Source organism: Trachymyrmex cornetzi, unplaced genomic scaffold (genome assembly GCF_001594075.2).
Source record: "Trachymyrmex cornetzi isolate Tcor2-1 unplaced genomic scaffold, Tcor1.1 scaffold104, whole genome shotgun sequence".
NCBI classification, from domain to species: domain Eukaryota; kingdom Metazoa; phylum Arthropoda; class Insecta; order Hymenoptera; family Formicidae; genus Trachymyrmex; species Trachymyrmex cornetzi.
In genome coordinates, this window is record NW_017295587.1 from 225,537 (window position 1) to 248,027 (window position 22,491).

A 22,491-nucleotide genomic window follows, 5' to 3' on the forward strand; every position below is an offset into this window, starting at 1 on the left:
TATTATAGATATTAGAACTACACTAAAGCTTCATAGTAATGCGGAGATCTGAACGGTATAACGAGTCTAGGTTGCTCCTATTTCACTCCAAAACAATGAAATACAAGATTTTAATAGCTACTGCCCATTCATGCTACTCATAGCACGGAAGAGATTTTTCGCGCTATTTCGAGATTCGCTATTACGAGGTTCCAGTATACATAAAGGAAAGCTTGCTAGAGATTAGCTTAAAGTTTCAAATTTTAATATTAATTATTACAAAGATACCAGAAGGTTTTTTGGGTTATTATCGTGTTCTTATCCATTGCTAATGTTGCAACATTTCGTAAACCTTTACTTCATCATGACGAGAAGCGCACTGATACTGAATTGATTGTTACAATTATTCATTATTAAATGTAATTTTTTAATATTTAATATCTTTAATATTACAAGAAATAACGAATCATTACTGTCATAAACAACACGATACCGTATTACTTTTTTAAAAATTAATAATGAATAACAGTAACTAATTTACTTTTTATTTTCAACCCTAATTACTGGATTATAAATTTTTCTAATATGTTTTGATAGTAAATTTTTATATAAAGTATACATTAATGCCGAAGAGAAATCAAGAAAATTTTTGGTACACTGTTTATGGTCTACTGTTTATCATTGGATGATGGATATAATATATCTTATATATCTATACATAATCTAGTATATGTGCACCTACATAGCTAAATTATATTCATTATTTATTGAAAAAATAAAGGTTTGATAAAAAATTTTCCTGATTACTTTTCAGCATTGATGTATAATTATCAAAATGTTCCGAAAACAATTTACAATTCAATAATAAACTTAGCTTTTTGTAGTACTATAACACTTCTTGTTAAAATATTTTACAAAATAATTCCATGAAAATTTTATATCTTCTGATGTTTTTTTTTTAAAAGATACAAGAGAGAAGAATATCAATTTGACTTAATGTTTTTTTTTAATTTTAAACTAAAAGGTTACATCGTAGATTGCACGTAGATCTCAAAAAAGAGCTAGAATTGACAAATTGTTTAATCTTCCTTTTCTCTCATAATTAGTGATAAAGCTAACTATATTAATTAAAGTGATTGAACTCATCCGGAAGAAAATTGATGTTCCAGACGACAGATATATCTATCGGTTACTCTGCGGTATAGTCGGTTTTTCGATATCGTATTGAGCATTATCAATCGAATCTCGTCGTGGATTGTTTTAGTTACAAGCGGAGAACGCGCGAGCGACTATGTAGGAATCTTTCATGTCCAGTTCTCTCACTCGAGAGCGAAATTGGATTGTAGCGAACTCGAATATCACGTGGTTGGAAGCCTTTGAAAGGATTCCGCTCTGAACGATCGATGTGACTCCCTTCGCTTCTAGAACGTATGGACCATATACGAAAGAATCACTAGCAATCAGTGCAGTTGTATAAAAAGTCAAAAACTTTTGCACGCGGTTGATACTATCATAGTATACGATGAAAAGAAAAACCATTCCCTTTCCACACATTCCCTTTCTACAAAGAGACATTCACGTATGTTGCAATTACTTAGTCGCAATTTATGTATAATTACTTCAGAATTTTTTTGGTATCACAAGAAACTTAAAAACGAATAATTGACAATTTTGTTATAATTCAATTAAAATATGAAATTAATGGACATAGAATTTTCATTGGCGATAATTAATTGAATTAAAACTGACTAGTAACAAAATTAAATAGAGCATTTCAACTGTAAATTCTTCTTCCTATTTTTAATGTCGAATTTTGTTAAATTTTGTTAAATGGCGTATTGGCCCTAGATAAATTTTTCCGCATACCCACTAACTATAACTAAATAAAATAAAACAGGACTTAATTGCATACTAAAATACAAATTAAGGATCAATTACCGTATTGGCTCCTATCCAAAGTTCCGGAAAAAATCGAAAATTGTTAATGCATCTTGTTCGTTATATGCCATTGCCATAATAAAATAATTATGAAACATATTTTGATAATAACAATAAAAGGAAATTTGCTGTAAAGCAATTATTATTGCGTATTATCCTACTGAACTTTCATTATAACTTTCAATATTTAATATTTTGTGTAAATTAAAATCTAAATTTAACATGAGTCTAAGGTTAATATATGTAATTATCATTTTTTATCTATAAATAATACAATTGATACAAATAACATAGTTCTGTGATACTGTTTCCTTCCGCTTCCGTGAGCCGTAAATATCTAAAAGTGCTTTATATGAGATACACAAAAACCAATTTATATGGTACATAAATATCGAGTAAATTTGTCCATTCTTCCATGAAGAAATTTTAATTATTGTTTATCGACGCGTAAGAATTCGATACGCAAATCCAAAACAAGATCAACTATAATAATCTTGAATTTTTTAACATTACAATAAAAAAGCAATTTAAGAAAAAATAATAGTATAATAATTCTATCTGAAATATTACTCACATATCCCTTTAGTGCATAATAAAACAGTTTATGATTCTAACGTTTCTGAAAAGACCGCGTTTATTAAATATGTATAAAATGAGCAGGACATTATGATAGCCATCTACTAGCAATGATGACAATCTGATAAATGGATCGCATATATGTCATTTACGTTAATATTACATTATTAATAAACTAACATGTACAATATTTCCAAATATGAAGAGGTCTATACATCTTAACTAATCTAATTAAAATTCTTAAATCTGAAATCTATTCCACGCGTACCGCCTGTAAACAAATAAAAAATTAAATGCAAAACTATTTAATTTTTAAAGTCTCGCAAACGCAAATTTAATCTTCGGAAATAATTTGTTTCGTAGCATGGATTATCTAAACTGCCACAAATAAAACTCCATATTCAGTATTAAAAAATAATAAGGATGTATAATTAAGTTCTGTTTCGATGTTTTAGATTTATTCAAAATTACACGAATATTCGCTTTCACGGTAGGAAAATCGATACATACATTCGTTTTATGGAAAGCGTGTAACACGTTATGGCTTGCAGAGATTAAATTTTGATTATAAAACTGCGATTTACTAACAAATTGTAAGGAACGTAAACGTTGTTAAAACAACGCGAACTTTAAGAACTCGCACTAACGACGCACAACATATTATATCGCACTTTAATTCCCCTTCAACAGCCCCACATAACGATGGTAGCTTCCATTAGAAGCTGCACCTTTGTTTTCTGAGATCCTTGCAGATTCCTGCAAGAACGCGATGTATTTCAGAAAGGGCCCGGAGAAGTGCTTTGCAAGTAGGGCTCTCGTGTTGAATAAGAAATTTCACATTAATACCGACGAAGATACGCGGTCGAGAGACAAAGGAACGAGGTGCGAAAGCTGTATAAGATGACAAACTTAATATACCGTTCGCGTAATTTTCCGAAACGTTCGAACACATATATTTTACATGAAAACCTCGTGAAAATAATGTCGCTCATGAGAGTTTATGCAAGACGTATAGTCTACCGTCTCATCGTAAACCCGTTGCAGCAAAATGGAGCAGATAAATGGTAAATGTTTAACGATAAATCTCGAGAGAGAGTACATTTTTAAAAACATGAAAATTAATTCATGCAATCGAAATTTGCTTGTAATGTGAATATTGATAACAAAAGAGATCTTCTTTTAACTTAAACATAGCTAAAAAGCTTTTTTCTCTGTATTAGATTTATTTCATAATTGTATCTATCAATATATGCTTACAGAAATCACATATTGCATTAACACAAACGATGCGTTGAAATTAAATTTCAGTGTGAAATACTATAACTGTCAACGGCATTGACAAGAACGAGTATTTGATAAAGAGAAAAGTACGAGTAAAAGGTGAAAATGTGAACGCTTCAAATATTCGTCGAATTCCGAAACACTATACAAACAGAATTCCAAGACGAGAATGCGATTCGATCGTACAACGTCAACGTGGATTTGCTTCCTCACGGCTATTTCAGGGATGAAGCGTTGTCCCGCCAGCTTACTAAGGTGGGCATGAAAATGCATTTGAAAGTCGAAAATGTGTCGGGAGAAAGGACAATGCAAAAGCCTTCGGCAGCTGCACTGTTATACCCTCCAGTAACCGTAATAGCGAGGAAAATGGTTTCTGCGAGGTGTGAAAATCGTAATATCAGATACGGTGAGAGAAGCAGTGGGAACGCGCTTAGTGAATCGTTGGATTCATCACACTCTTAATGGAACGTCATTTACATAATTAATATGAGTTCTGATTAAATCATAATTTAGCATAATACTTTTTCTCCATGTAAATGACTTTTAGCAAAAAATGAGAAATAAAGTCATCACCTACACGAAAAGAATAATTTTGTTGAAGTATTTAAAAATTTAGCTAGATACATACAAATCTAAAAATAGCTTTGTTGCATCAAAATAATTACGTAGAATCTTTTCGCTTTACTCGAGTTTATTTGAGCTTCGGAGATAAATACAATGTAATTTTTATGCGTAATGTATTTAGAAATTGAATGACACAAAATGTACGTATATAGAAAAGATAATTTTGTTAATACATTAAAAAATTTAGCTAAATCTGAAAATAATTTTATTGATCATTAAAATAATTATATAGGACTATAGTTGCTAGAATGTTAAAACGTTTTCTGCATTGCTCATCATATAAGATTCTTACGCGATTATTTTAATAATTTAACAAAATTATTTTAAGATCTGTATCTTATAGTTACATTTTTAGATACTTCAACAAAACCATTCTTTCCATATACTCGTAATAATTCATAACAATTTAAGTATACAGTCACGATACGTTTTACATAAGAATTTACCGTTCGTTAGTTTCTAAATATATTACTCTTCTTGACTTTTAGATCCATATACGCTAACGAATTTTGTTTATCTGTTTTCAACTAAAATAAATTAAAGAATTTATACATCTTTTTATTATTCGTTTAAATATATTAAAATGATATAATTACAAATAGTTTTTCCTTGTAAAAAGTTACCTCTTCGTGGTATGAATTCACACGTAGTAACTGTAAAACCTGTATTCTATCACAAGTTAATCCGATCATACTCGAGTAAAGCCGTTCTTTGCTCATGGCTTGACTACGAGAACGCGAAAGCCGCATGGCACGGATGGTTGGAAGTCATAACACTCGAGAGGTGCCGCCTCACAAGCCCGAAGGCGCTAAAATATCTGCCTGATATGCTCGTCAGGGATATCTCCATAAGTCACCACTATATATCTTTAAGATGAATTCTTCCAACCTGGATGTGAATGCAACTCACGCACTTCCACTAGAACAGATGGTTCTTAAAAGAAAAAAGTAAAATAGTAAGTAGAAAAGATCAATTTTATACTGACAGAATTACTTGTTATGGATACAGTAACGATTATTTGCATAACATATGTATATCTAAGTACTTTTTATTGAATTGGGACGTTTTCCAGGAGAAAATTATACGCCTCATAATTTATTAAATATGACTTTTGTTACATTAAATATTACTTTTAATATAACCTTCTTTGACTTTCATGGCATTCATAATTAAGAAGTAGTGAATCTGTGATATCATACAGAATATATATCGTTGATTTACAAAAGTAAAATTGTAATTTTGATAAGCTAATTTATTAATCTAATATTGTATAAACTAAAATTACGTTCGAAACATCAATTTTACGTCACTTTAAACTTTAATTTCTCTATCCCTCTACAAGATGTAATTCTCTGATTATAGCAACCTTAATCCGCCTTAGAGTGTCACGGAGAAGCGCTAATTCGAAAAAAAGGCAAATAAATTAGTATTTCACTCTAAATAACACTATGTAAGTAATAGTCATTAAACATATTTATACATCCAGGGAATAAAAAATATATCTATAACAGTTTAATTTTTCGTTTTAATTAAATTTAATAATTCAAAAATATTTATTATTAAATATTTTATTTTATTGTTTTCACAGAATTTTTATTAAATTCGTTAAAATTAAATTTAATAATTCAAAAATATTTATTATTAAATATTTTATTTTATTGTTTTCACAGAATTTTTATTAAAAAAAACTTATTTTTCAAATAATAAAATAATTGTTACGTAAATTATTATTACCATATAATTAAAGGTTGTAGGCGGAGATTATAAATAACATTAAAGTTTATTTTTATCCGAATTATTTAAAAAAAATTGTCTTTTATTTTTTTTTAGTCAAACAAAATTAATTAAAAACAAAGCTGTAATTCTTGTTTGAAATCAAGAATTCCGTATTCCTTTTCGAAAAGGAAATTTATCCATCTTATTATCCGTCTTATTAGTTTAAAATTACATTTCTCTGCCTCAACAGTTTCTTTCAAAAATAATTCTTCAAACCATGTTCGTAAACTTCCCCAAGTTAAGAGTCGAAGTTCTATATACCGACTATCTTCAAATCTTAATTAATTCCAAGGGCATATATTACACGGCCTGGGACTTTCTGCCGGCAAAAGTTCCTTCGACTACAAGCCGGTTGTTTACGCACACGTTCTACAGAACGGTCGGTTTTCTTTAACAACGATGCTCGTTCATATAAACTTTCCGACATGCGTATATAGTAAGTAGAAAAATCGGAACGAGAGACTCGCTTCTATTAAAAAAAGCAATACGTATTTCTTTTTGAATAAAAATCAGCAAAGGCGCTGCTCGAAACTAGAGGAATATACTCATTTTGAAGTCTTAAATAATGCAAGAGCTCTTATTTGATCATTATTGTCATATTTTTCATATCTAATAGCGAATTTGATTGGACGCACTCAATGCGCACTGATGCACATTAAAGTCGTAGTACACAAATTAATGTAAAGAATATGTTCATAAATAAACATAGAAACCGGTTAAATTGTGAAATATTCAATACATTTTATTGTGCTGTTAGGTAAAAAACATATATTTTATAATTCGATATATTTGCGTTTCACTTTTACACTCAAATGAAATCAATGTACAATAGCTTTAACACGCACAAGTGCGTCCAATCGAATTCGCCAAGTAAAAAAAGTTCATGTCATCACGTTAAATAAGAAATTGACGAATTCTTTTTTGCTGCTCAAGGAATAGTGTTAATTCATTAATGAATGCTATTTTCAAAAGTGATGCGCCATGCGTCGGTCGTTCCATTAATCGAAGAGCGATAAATAGAACTGATTTAATAGTCGCATGCATTATGTATTATCGATGGTTGTATATATAAAATCAATGCATAACGGTGCATATACGTATCGATGCGAGTACGATGCATCGCGTGTTCGAGCGAATGTTCTATGTTGTACACGTGCCATCGAAAACACGCGTCGATTTGCACCAGTGAAACATTTTGACGGTCGTAATATTCCGTAAAATCTGAAAATGCTAATTGTAACGTGTTAAAATATAGGTTGGTATAAATGTTTCACACAATCTGACATAATAATTTGATTAATATTTCCAATATTCAATTGAATTCGACGAGCGAAATAACAATCAGCAATTTTTCTAAAGCGGTTAATAGACAATGATAAATAGGTATTTATTATTGAGGTACTATTTGAGGTACTATTAAGTTATAGATTAGTTATTTTGACCATTACGCCAAATATATATAACTTTATTACCAAAAAATTTATTATGTATATCATAGAATATTATTGTATAATTTAATATAGTTAACAAAGATTTTATAAATGGATATTATAATAAGAAAATTTTCACCCCAATTATTTATTTACCACATTCCTCTTAAACTTTTCAATTTTTCAGTCAGTCAGAAATAGTTGTATCGACTTTATAAAACTTGCAACGGAAAAAATTACAAATTCACCAACTGACGTGCAAGGGAATCGATCGAAGTGCAAGGTACCGCGACTTATAGTTCGAACACGTTATGTGAGAAGACTTCAAAGGATTGATATGGACATCGCAATATCATTGAAGAGAACACTAGCCGCGGGAATACTCTACGGGCCGCAGCTCTTATTGCAAGGTGTACCACCCATGAGGGATGCAAATTAAACATAAAATGGACTGACATTCTCGACTTAAAACTGGGTCATTGAATTTATAATTCATCGCTGTGTCACGTTCTGCAGAGGCGATATTTACAGAAGGCACCACGTGCGGTCCATTTAAAAAGAAATGCCGTATACCATTGTCGCTAGTACAAAATTTATCCCGCACGTTCATTCAACATTATATTACACTTTTACTCGCGTTTTTAGCATGTATTGTCTATATTAAAAGTCATGTATTGGACATTTAAAAATAGTTCTCTTTACATATTCTGGCTACGTCAGAACGATTATTTTACATAAAATTAAGGTATATATGTATATACATATATATGGATTATTTGAAAAACATCGCACTCTCTCTTAAGACTTATCTTTTTTGTCATATCTAACCCGTTCTAGTAAAGAAAAGAATACTGTATAAGCCACTGATCAGGGTCCCTCAAAACCGGATTTTCCGCTCGAGCTTAAGTCTAAGCTTAAGGGATTTTCGATTCCCTCGTATATGTATACCGTGCTATTGTTTGAGACACGTGGGCTAGTATGCGTTAAGCCTTTACTTTTAAAATGGCGGAGAATTGATGTCCTCACACAAATCGATAATCGAACTTAGTACAACTTCCCGTAACACATGGTGGTCTTTCGGGAACAATAAATTCCCTGCGAGAGGATATGAAAAACAATGTAGTAAAAGCTTTTATGCTTTTAGTTTAGAAAAAACAGCAAAAAATAAATGTGTTATAAAAATCCAAATCACAATCCAAAAATCGAACAAAAATATAACATATAAAAATATGACTTAAAAATATAGCTATTTCACTACTATAGTTTTATATTATAGTTTACAAATAATTAAGAATACGCGTAAACGATTGCTAAAGATATAATAATTGGTATAAGATGTTTATTTTACTTCATAGTAAGTAGCCAAATTATCTCTTGCTTGACGCAAAGAGACTACAGAAAATAGGAAAATTCGGTCAAACTGTAATTGTGACACTTTGTTAAGTGATCTTAATTACAACACGCGATAAACAGGAACTTCTAAACGTTTCCGTGTACATTTCCGCATTTCTTGAACAACTCTCGTCACATCATCATCAACAGTAAAGGCTCAGTTATGGAATAATTGACAATAGCATACCGTACAAACTGCCATCAAAAATACGAAATGTGCTTTATATATATATATAATTTTATACATATAATTATAATTTTATATACATAATTTAATGTATATAATAAAGTTATATATATATATGTAAACAATAAAAAAATTATATGTATATTAAAGTTGAATTATATTATTATAAACATATATTTTAACATTTGATATTTATACTTTAATAACCAATTCTGAAAAAGGCTAACGCTTGTAGCTATTAATGTAATTTAACGTACTACGTATCCGTACAGTAATTATCTTACACATTATCTACCATAGCTTAATGTCGTATAAATGTGAAATGCTATTTAATAGCTGTCCCGCTTTATGATCATAAATGCGATTAAATCGATCACGTCAGCAAATTTTAATTCTATTACATATTATTGGATATGTTAATTTCATCACAAGTGAATCAATCTACTCTAAAACCATAATGCATTATGATGGCGAAACAAATCGGAATATTCACGCTTCACCGAATTTCGTTCAATGCTAGACTCGACTTATCTCGGAACTGTTGTTTTAAGAGTTTTAAGCTTAATGTTTTTCCAATAGAACAAAAATATTTTATCTTAAGTCACTTACGTGTGAAAACGCTAAACGCTTACAAAAATATCGTTACATTAATAATGCAAATTTTGCCATAAAATGTCATAAATGCATAACGCAAAATATAGCTTATATGTATTTGAAAACTGTCTCAGAATTTATATTGAAAAAAGATTCATTGATTATATACAGCATATAAATCTTTATTCGTTTTTTTTTCTTGAGTTTCTATCATGGGTTTCCCAATTTTATCTCACCGCCGCATAGAAATATATATGTATAAAGCTTTTACGTCGCCGCCTTTCACAAAGCGTGCAAGCCAATTTATCCCAGAATAGACCATAATGTCACCCCTTTGTGCGGCAATTTTACTATTAATTTCCATTATGACACCAATAAACTCTTTTTGCAAAGGTATGTGGAGCCACTTAATTTCTGACGGCACTTCTATCGGACACCCACGTGTGACGGTTACTGCTTAATATAACGCAATAATAGACTCTTATGTACCTTTACAAAAGTTCAATGATTAAAGACAAGGGGCAAAAGCCTATGGCGACACTATCAAAGGGCGCCTCATTATCTTTTTTATGAAAAAAAAGGTTACGTTAAAAGTCGGCAGCATAGCACGCGAGAGATAAAGTTACTCTAAAGTTACATTTTTGACCATGCGTGAAATAATCAATAATAAAAAAAGCATTAAATCTAATCAAACATCTACATATTAATAAACAAATAATCAATATTATAAAAAATTCTGTCAATGGATTTAATTATATTTGGAATAATAGAAAATAGATTCAGGGCTTTCGTGATGACAGCCTTTGTCAGAAACTGAATTTCTCGCTCGAGCGCATATCACAAGAAAGATTTACCTCCATCACATTTCAAATTAGAACTTTCATGTTACCCTTCTAACTCACAGAATCCCAGAAGGCTTTCTGAATGTTAATCCCAGTAATCCTCAGAACTATTACAATAACAATTCGTACGTCAAGTGCTATTATATGCTTACGTATGTTTATACAGAACTTCCACAACAAACTAGATAAACGTATAACTTTGCCTCATAAGCATTGTAAGTATTTTTGTTATTTTTCCCGCAGAATAATTTTTCTAAATAAAAACTTACAACTATACTTATGATCTCGAACGTAAAATGAGATAAAATTGTAAAACTATAACCTCAGAAAATTATAATTCGTCACAATTATCGTCCAACAGTGACATATTTTGGAAATACTGATCTATACAAATAATTTCGTGAAATTTAACAAATTCCTCATAAAACTTTCATAGTTATTTCAATATAATGTTATAAAGTGAGAGATTAAAGCGATAATTTTTAATTATAGATTACTTTTTAATAATTTTCAAAATGTTGGAAACTGTTATTAACATTAATATAAAAAATTATGAGACATGTGAGAAATTTTATAAACTTCATGCGATAATTTAATATTAATTCTATTATTTTTATTACTTTTATAGATTCCAAAATCTAGCTAAAATGTATATTTATAGATTTCCAAAATTTAATCATTTATGATAATTTAGTATTACATGTCATTATACAGCTATCACTCTCTGGCTTTATTTACTACCGTTATTTGACGTATCTGTTAGTACATCACGTTTCACGCATTTCAAAGCAACGCGGATATGTTGTAAAGGATTCTGCAGGAAACTGACATGGAATGCGGGATACGGGAGAGAAGCAATTCACAGGAAAAATAATATCTAACACGATATAAGATCATATGAGTATTTTTTTTTTTTGATAGAATGCTTCCTGAAAGAAAAATTTTTGGTAAATAACTACGTACATTTAGTTCTATCAACAAATATATGTAGTTTGCAACAAAAAAATGACTATAATTATAAAAATACAAAGATAAAACTGCAATTATAGCTATTGCTACCAGCATAAGCATGATTAATATAACTTATAGTGATTACAACTATTTTTATGATAATAATAATTATAATTATTTTTTCGGTTGCCAACTATATATATATATATACATATATATATATATTTGTTGATAGATCTATACATGTAGTTACTATTACTAATATTATAACAGAAATAATCATAATTATAATACGTAATTATAGTTACAAATATCAAAAATTTTTCTCTCAGTGTTATTATGGAATTCGGCATATTATTAGACATAATCTAATTAGACATATGGTAGCGATTTAAAAGAATTAATTGTTGATTATGTTAGAAATTCAGTAAAATCTATTTCGGTCATCTTATTTAGACACAATACATTAGATGCAACATATAGTTCTAAGTGTCATAAATTTCCTTACCGATATTTATACGTGCATCGTTTGTTCGTCTAGGCGCTAAATCTCCGCCTCGGTTAATTCTCGTTCGTCCGTCTCGGCCTACTCTGTCTCTCAAACCCGGCTCCATGCTAATGCAGGCTGCAATTTGTATAATTTCGAAATGGGTTAAGCACGCGTCGGAGCATCCGAGGTCGATAACTTTTTCTACCTCCGCGATAGAACGTCGTTATCTGCACGTGCTCTTCCGCAACGGTGCTCGTTGCAAAGCATAGTACTTACTTTACATTTTAATGTCTCTAGAGTCACGTCGACATCTCGAAGTGTTACTAATTTCATGGCCTTTAACTGTAAACTCGCCGATCACGCTTCCTACCCACATATGTCGAGTGAAACTTCTATGACAAAGGCGTATTTTGATCGCTACTTTTACAGAAAGATTACAATGGTCGCAAACTTTGTAGTATATTTGACATCATATTTGTAATCATAATTGAATACGATAACTAAACGCCCAGATATAATCAATTCCAATCGAGTGATTTTGAATGGTAATGGCAATCATGAAGTACATAGCATTAACGCCGTTAATCGTGATTGCTGAAGCGTTAAGACGTTGCGATAATCGATGCTGTATACAGTGTAATATAGTCAACTGTTTATCTCCCTTAGTGTATAGAAGAGAAAATAAATGGTACCTCCCTAGAATATTGTATAATTTCAGAAACAAAATTTCACTAAAGATTCTGCACTCTTATTAAAAACATAACATTTTCCATAGAAAAATGGAACAAAAACTGAAAACAAACTTTTCAATTTTTAATCGCTACATCTCGAAATTAATTCGAGAGAGAAATGTTACCTGTCAATTGCCTAAACTTGAAGTATCAATGTCACCTATCAATTACCTAAATTTGAAATATCAATATAACCATTCCATATATAATTTTCATCATTTTCCATTTTTAAAATTAACGAAGCTACGGGAGAAAAATATCTGCAAGATTTTTATTTTGATTGACATTAACTTTAAAAAGTCTTTACTATATTAATTAAGAAATTGAAACTTATTATCAACGCTATATTAGTAGTAATTATACAATTGTCGAATCGTTATTAACGAGCTCAGAAGACAAGCAAGTGTACACATAGTATTTTGTACTGTCGTACTTGCGAGATCTCTTCCGTCGTACAAGAAGTTTGAACCGACGGGAGCTATAAGTACCACCAAGTGCAATAATTATCATTGTTACAGCCCGGTTCTGTGCGCTCATAAAAACTTTATGCATACGTAGCAAAATTTAACTGCGAGTGCTACTAATTAGCGGCGCTAAATGCAACGGATGCTTGCAAACGCAAACAGCGTTTCCATCGTAATACTTCAAGTTATCTTTCGCAACGCTTGTTGAACATAAATATAAATATATTGTCGTACTTCCATAAAAATTTACAAATATTTTAGTAGAAAAGTAAAATATTTTTTTTTTACAAATTAACTCTTTAATATTTAGTTACCATTTAAATTTTAAAGAAATGATTTGTATAAAAACGATACTCAAAATTTGCAATGCGGTAAAATATTATTAGTAACAAGATAGAGAACATTCTTTCTCTTATATATAAATTACTGATTTCACCAAATTGTTAAATTTTTAAGATAAACATCTCAGCGATATGTACCTAAGTCTGAACACATATACAAAATTTATTATTATTAATCTCAAATGTTTTTTTATTACAACATTCTAATTTAAAGATTGTAGTTAAAAATTATAAATAATTATAGTATTATATTTTTAAAAAACATTTGAGAGATTAATAATAATATAAAGAAATAAAGTTTTATGTAAATGTCTGTACATAGGTACATGTCTGGTCTCTCTCTCTCTCTCTCTCTCTCTCTCTCTCTCTCTCTCTCTCTCTCTCCTCTCTAGGACGTTTACCTTATTTCAATTTTCACTAGAGCGATGTATATTTAACATTCATTACTTTCTCTTTTTTCCTGACTTAATATGACTTAACGACAATTTCACGTACATATAATCAATCTCTTTACGTAATATTCATAAATTTGCACTCTTCACAAATGCTGATGCAAAAAGTTTCGAATTGCATTGGTGAAATAATGACCAAATCTACACACCATAGATACATTGGATTAATCTGGCGCAAATTTCCGAATTGATTTTTCGATAAATCTCGTGACACATCTGAACATATAAAACCAAAATCACTTAAACTACACTAAAGCCATAGAAATTCCATCAGCAATGATGGACATCCATATTTGGCGAATAAATCACTGTTTGTAGATATTCATGCAAAGCCCATAAATCGTAATCCTTCTGTATTCTGAATGTTCTGAATGTTCACGCGCCATATGTTCTCTCAATTTCGCGAGTGATAGCAATTGGTACAAAAAGCTATTAAAAATATATTTTTCACATTTTTCTTATTACTTGGTTTTTTGCGTTAAATTTATACAATTAATTTTAATTAATAATAATAGCATAAATAACAAATATTATTACAAAATCTCGAGATGCAATAACCAAACGTTATCTTATGATCGATCGTTTACTCGCGCAATCAACTTTTTCAAGAGGCAAAGAATGGCTTATTTTTCTTTCATCTCACCATAATTACTTTTTCACATCATAAAAGGTTAGTAAAAGAGTCCATGATTGCAAAGAGTGTGTAATATCACTAATGTGAAGATTCTTTTTCTTTTCCTTTGCAATGCTTTTAAAACTCAATTCAGTATCTCGACAATGTTAATCGCGACCGCTTGCGAAAGTCCCGGGCGAAACGTTGGGGATGAATTTCGCGAAAAAGAGAAGCAACTCATTCTTTATGACCTCTGTACAAAGTGCAGAACGGCGAGATGGATTTTTCTCTTCGAAGAAACACTTCGAAGCGAAGAGTGAATGAAGAGTCATCCAGTAATGTCGAAGAAACAAACTTTTCACACGTACGAGAGACGTGAAAAGGCATCATAACGCGATTTCCTACGACGGATCTCCATTATTCTTCACTTGAATTGAAATACAAATCATTTAACTTAAATTTAAGCGATAAATATTGAAAAAGTTAATCTGTAAAAAAACAATTTTATTTTTGTACTACAATATTTTTAAATTTTTATAGAAATACAACTATATATTTACTTGTGCCAATAATTATTCACAATACGCTTCAGAATGCGACCTTTTTTCGAAGCAAACCGCTGCGCCAATTTATTTCGTTCTGCGGTATCGGTTATCATCATATCAATTAACCACGTAATCTCTCTTTCAATGAAACTTTCAACAACAATATATTTTGAATACGAGATGCATAAATCGTGAATATGTAATAATACGAAATGTTGTTATAATAACTTGTAATTGTTGTTTCTCATCAAACATAAAATCTTCATGTTTAGAGTATACGAAATATGGGATTGCGTAAGCTCTCTAGTATCGTGTATACCGAAAATCGCGCAAAAAAACAATTCGCTTGCTGATTATGTTTTGTCGGGCGCAATCGATATTTAGAATCTCAATTACAAACTCAATTGCACACGAATTATCATGAATGTTTGTTTCAGGGAGCGAAGCGTGGTTGAAAACCGTGAAGCTTGCTGAGCTCGGAACAGAGATTTTACTGCCCTGTGTCCTGAAATCACCACAGTGTGACGGTCTGCACAGCATCAAGTGGTACCACGGATCCACGAGGATTTTCATTTTCAGTGAAGATGCCGGGGTTATACGCGGCAATAACGACATTGCTGCCAGGTAATTAAAATATTGAGACTTGAATGCATAATGCTAGTGGGTTCAGCTCGTGCCTTGACTTAATTAGGCTGCCTCTCTCTTGTATTTTTTTTCTAGAAACCATGCTAAATTTCATTATTCCTCAATATATTTAGTGGCGCTAATTGAATCCGTAATATTAACTTACTAAAACTCACGATAATAACCACTAATTTTACAATGACAAAAACAACTAAAGTCGTCTTTTTATATTTAAAAATGTTATATTAAACAATTTCTTCATTAAACAAATCTACGTTATATTTCTATATTTCTACATATATATTTTTAAATCGCGTATAATTTTTTATTATATTAATATTTACTTAAAATGAAATATTTTATATAAATATCTATTCCTATTTTACAAACATTTCAAATTTTTGTTTGAGCAAAAGAATAGTAATGAAAATATGAATAAGAAAATATTTTTCTTATTATTTTCATTAATATTCTTAGACTTTCTATCTTTTGTCTAGACGACATTAAAAATACTACAGAATATATTAACACAACTGAATTGCAAATAGGTAACCCAATTTCTTGAGTCATTTTCAATTTTGATAATTTGCCGATTTTACGATTCGTAACTCTCACGATTATGCTCATTCCGGGGTCACCACTCAGTAATTGCGTTTTGTGGTTCGTGGTCTACATTTATAGAGCATGTAGCTTCGAATACGTTAAATGCGTTAAATGCGCACATGTGAATATGCACACGTGAATATTTAGTGCATGAAACTTCCGATTGGTAATTATCAAAGTCTCTCATTGTTTTAATAATATCCAGTTTGCGCCATTATTCCTGTAGTTGATTTAATACAGTTTACAATTTACGTATTGTTTGCATACAAAACCATTAACACGTACTGATACTCTTTTAATTATATAAATATGAATATGGACAGTAATAATTAAATAATAAACAAGTTAGCAAATGAATTAATTAACGAATTAATGAACATAAAATAAATCTTTTTAAGTACAGAATTTTTTATAGTATATTATTCTATGTGTGTATTTATGCTATGTTATATTTAAAAAAGCGCTATACAGTGTTATAAAAAGTGTAATTAATGGAAGTTATTTTATTAATGATAAAAATAGATTAATTAATTATTTGGTTATAAAAATTGGTACATTTAATTTCAAATGAGACAATCTCATTACCTCCATTAAGTCAATTAGCTACGTCTTTCGATTGTGATTCGACCCTCTGATGTAGTTATTTGACCCGGTCGGTATTGCACGGTGCAATTAGACGTATACGAACTCGAATCTGAAGTATTCCTTAGAGATTTCATCCGATAACCGTGTTTCTCTCTCTGTGTATCAAATTTACATTAATTAAAATAAACTTACCAATATTTTTAAATAATTAACACCAAAAAGCGATCGACATACTTTATTGAATAGTGATTAATAATTTTTACACATTTATTTCTTAAATTTTTTAGGCTAATTAATTAATATTTTTATTAAAAATTAAATAAAATAATCCTATTTCTCTTTTAAATTAAATAAAAAAAAATTTAATTAAACTTACTTAATAGATTTTATTTTGTAAAAAAAGATATCACTGCTAATTTATTTACAAAATTTATATCTGAAAAAGACGCAGAAATTATAGGACAATCATTCATACGTTAAAATTATTCCCATATATATAATATCAAGTAAACCACGAATTAAAGTAACACGGTTGATATCACAAAGGGAGAAGCACGTCACAGATTAGCCGTTAAGTGATTCTCATTTGATTTCATTAACGCGCTTCAATAGTCACTTATCATTTTTTTTTCTTCGCCTCACATATTTACTTATTTAGTGATATAGCAACGATATGAGATGGATACACATGAAAATTCAGTACTTTTTATAAAAAGGAAAGCATTAGCAGTATGATATTTTATGTTTTGCTATAAGTAGAGATATACAGGGTGTCCCGAAAGTTTTTTCCAATCTCATAAATCGCATAAAATTATTTATTTTCTTCTCATAAAGTTCTGAGAATTTTTTCAGAATTTTTTAATACCGTATTTTTCTCATGTTGGTAAAAATAAGAAAATGCAGTATTAAAAATTTGATAAAAAATTCTGAAAAAATTCTCAGAACTTTATGAGAAGAAAATAAATGATTTTTGTCTGTTGCAGTTTTTCCGTAAAGTTGATAGTATTTGAGTAAAAAATTATTCAAGACCAATATTTGGTAATTTTTAGTAATTAATATCTTGTTAACTATTGCGAAAATTGCAAAATGGTAGAGGACTAGTCGACTCAGTTTAGTCCGCTCTATGTACATAAAAGCGATTAGCAAAAACTTTCGGGACACCCTGTACATATATGTCACTGTTGTCAGCTTCGTTGCTTAAAATGGAAAAAAAATTTAACGAGAGAACGTTCCATTTACATTGTGCATTTTATATTTTATTTGTTTGATATAACGTACTCTCTCGCTGCATCTGTCGAAAAATAACAAGATTCTATGATGATATGGTAATAAAAAATAAGCACAATTGATAAATCTATACATATATTCGTACATATATTTGTACATTCTTTAATATGGTTTTTAAAATGCGGTATTTTTTTTTATTTGAAGAGTACACGTGAAATATAAAATATTTTATAAGAGTATTTACATAAAAATATTTTTATTTGTGGATTTATTTATTTATTTCGTTTTAGTGTAACACACATAAATTTTTTATTACAATAATATCGGATCGAATTTTTATTCTGCATTATATTTCAACTGTCAATGTACAGAATTTTCAATGTAAAATTTAATGTAATTTTATGTAAAAGCCCTATTTCTATTTACTATTACGAGCTTTAGTATACACTTTACGGCAAGGATCTTCTATAGAGATGATGTCCTTTGACAAACACTAAATTCCTATTACAATATATTCCCAGGATCTCTCAGAGTTTTAGTGAAATATTACAGTCATAGTTCTCAAATGAGATGTTTGAATCACAGCGAAGTGCGTTTTATGTAATTGGATAATACGTGATTAAAATGTTATCTTCCACGATTAAGTAAATCTATAAGCGTTGTTATATGTGCATTAAAGAGATTGTGATGTATAATTATAACATTTTCCGCGTTTATTTCGTTATATAAAACAAAACGTAATTCTCTATTATACATATAAGGTTTCTGTCAACAAGTATCAGCATTTAACTATTAGCGTCGATAAAACTTCGATGATTAGTACTATTAAACGGTATAAAAAGCAGATATTATTTTTTAATAATAATCTTTATCTGTTTATTAAAGTGGAACATTTCATTTTTCATGAAATTTGTTTTCTCTAATATTTTCCATTGTGGATTAAATCTTTTGTTATTCACACATCTAATAGATAAGCAGAGCAATATTCAGTGATTATATCGTGAATTATACATTTTTTTTTCGTGAATTATGTACAATATATATGTTACGTTTACGTGAAAAACACGCTGATCTATATGCGAACATTATGCGTAAAATTTTCTATAATTGCAGTACGAAATACATTTTGTTAATCAAAATGTAGAACATACCTTTCTGATATTTTATATTATAATATAATCTAATATTTTATAATGTATACTCGAATGAAAAATAAAATCACATGTGAAAATGTTGCATACTATTGAAGAAAATGGTACATTTTTAAATATAAAGGTACAACATACTAATTCCATTGTATAAAAATAAGACATGTAAAGAGACACTACGCTTTTATAATGCTAATGCAAAATATAATTCTCCTATTTTTAGGATTTTATAATGCAGCATACTATTATCCACATTAGTTGGAATCCGGGTTTAGAACTCAAAAATGTAAAACATGTTGTGTGTGTTGCTATCGTACGTATGTGTGCTACTTTACTACTTTTAGGATGTTATATAAAGAACAAGTTCTCTTGGCAATGTTATTAGCTATTAAAAAGAATGTTGCATTTATGACATTCTGAAAACGGCACATTCATTTAAAAATATAAAATAATTTTGCTCTGCAAAATTATTTCGAATAGAAAAATTATTTTACATTTTGACATTTCAAAATATAAAAGAAATGGCAACTGAAAAAGACTAGAAAAATTTCATTGACACAAAAGATAATATACCTTATGGATGCGTGCTTATTGTAGTTTCTAGCATTAATCATCTAATTACACGAGGCTGCAAAAGATACTTAGTTTTATGCAGCATAATGTCGCTGATTAGCGGTATGGCACATTGTTGTACGAACAACGCGCTAATGACGCCGTAAACGGTTCGTCGATCAAACAACACTTCGAAATGTCGGTTTACCGCGATCACCCGCGTTTCATACCAACGCAGAATTTGCGGCTTGCAAAAACAATGATTCGTTGGATGTTATACGTTTAATTGGGGAAACCGAGAATAAAAGCAACACAGACGTTTTGGTTGAAAACTGTTCATGCCAATATTTAATCTGGTTAATAAAAGCGGATTTGGGAACATTGTGTCATTGGATGAATGTACATATACAGCATATAGACGATACATACACTACTGCTCAAAAGTTTCAGCATATTTTTAGTCTTATATTTTTTGTTAATTCTGTTTATTATTTATAAGATAGGAAATTATAATAAGATATACTTTCTTATTTTTAGTCACAAAAGTATTCAATAAAGTTGCGAATTGCTGAAAAATAATTAGAAACGGAAATTATAAAATCAATCTAGAAATTAAATGTCTATAACGGTCGAAGCTGAATCTTCAATGCTTAAATAATTCAATCTTGAATTATTATATATATTACATATGTACTCGCATATATGCCATATTTATAGTCCTTCGAACTGCACACCGAATTGTTTTTCCAGACTACAAACGCAATTAAACTATAATAATTGCGAATTAAATTGACAAGCAATTTTAATAATTTGATGCTCAATCAGGCATCATATTATAAAGATGTTAATATGTTGAAAAACTGTTAATAAAATTATAAATAAATCTCTTATTCAAATAGATGAATTATCAGTTAAAAGAAATATCTATTTCAAATTTTGTGCTATAGATAATCGATAAACACTTGAATATCATAACGACTAACAATAAGAAAATGGAAACAATATATTTTCATAGAAATTAAGCGCCGGATTAAAACACATGTCTTTAATTAAAGCACTTGAAGATATCGATAGAATGCCAAGAACATTTGACTTCTATTACCAAAACCCAAGAAAATTAAGTTTAAAGATACAAAAAAATCTGAGAAAAAAGTTTTTTTTTCTTCATTTTATAGTAAAAATGTATAATAATAAATCAAAGAGCAAATTATATTCATATCTTATTCTTTATATTTGTATAAGATTTCTATAAAGAATATGATGAAACTTATGAGCGGTAGTGTATATTGAATATTGATAGTGTATATTGAATTTTTTAATCAAACATTTGTGAAAATATTATATTCGCCAATATTAAATAAACTACATAATCATATACTTAACAATTTTGTAAAGAAAGAAAAAGAAACATGATTTGAATTCATTATTTCCCTCGTTTTCTTTTGCAATGTGCATTTTTTAGCACTTTCTCGTTCACTCGTCTTTAGATAACAAGTAATCAGTTTAATGGAGATGTAAATTGTATCGAGTTGCTGGTGTATTCAAGAGAGGTGTCCCGATTTCTGTACTTATGCGTCGATGAATATACTCAATATCTATTGACAGAATATCGAGCGAGACCTATATAGATTGACTGCGTCTGCTTGCCATTTACGGATATAAATGGCGAGACCTTCGGTTAACGTCTTGTTGCTTCACATTCACAGTTTACCCATCGTACATTAATGGTCTGCGAAGGATGCATTTGCATCGTGATCAAATTGTAATTACGAGCTTTCAGGATTTTTGTGGTTACTGTGTTATACATAAAAACAACGTGTGTAATGCAGTAACCACAAAAACATGTGCAATTTATCTTTATTTATTATAAATTACTAATGCATATTCAAAGGATCATATAAAAAAATCGTTCGAGTCTGTTAAATATTTCTGAAATATGCACTCTTTAAATTCTTTGGAATCTCACTCTAAAAAGTAAAAATTCTGTTACTCTTACACTGAAAAAGAATTTACTATATCTTAATAAATATTTTTTTGTGTGTGAATATTTGTAAGCAAACACATTTACTTATAGTAAATAAATATTTTAATGGAAAAAATGATAAATCAAATTAATGATTCTGTATTAAATAAATATATGTTAATATTTAGTAAATGTCACTTACAAATATTAAAAAAAATATTTATTAAAATGTAAACATTTTTTTAGTGTAAAAAAGAGTGGCAGAATTTTCAATCTTTAAGAATGAGATATTTCACTCTTTAGAGTGAGATTCCGAAAAATGTAAAGAATATGCATGTCTATATATCGAATATATATAATATATAAATATTGTAAACAGAAAACGATTCGAATTGAACATGTAATTGAATAGCAAGGTACATGACGATATCAACACTACCTTATCGTCGTAAATGGATTGTACTACTCCGGCGGGATAACAAGCAGATTAATTTCATTGATTGTTCGATTCATTACTCGGTGTTAATCACAATTTGAGATTGACATTACGTGAGGTCATTATACTTGCGTTGGCATGAACCAC

The 22,491-nt window shown here is 29.6% G+C and overlaps 1 protein-coding gene across 6 annotated transcripts in view; it reads left to right on the forward strand.

Annotated features, from left to right (window-relative positions):
- Nucleotides 1–22,491, forward strand: part of nrm (neuromusculin) — a 178,989-nt gene that overhangs the window by 87,503 nt on the left and 68,995 nt on the right. For all 6 annotated transcript variants that reach the window (XM_018504426.1, XM_018504444.1, XM_018504403.1 and 3 more), the window contains exon 2: nucleotides 15,644–15,830. In XM_018504426.1, the coding sequence (XP_018359928.1) occupies nucleotides 15,644–15,830 (187 nt within the window). The remainder of the gene's footprint in view (nucleotides 1–15,643; nucleotides 15,831–22,491) is intronic.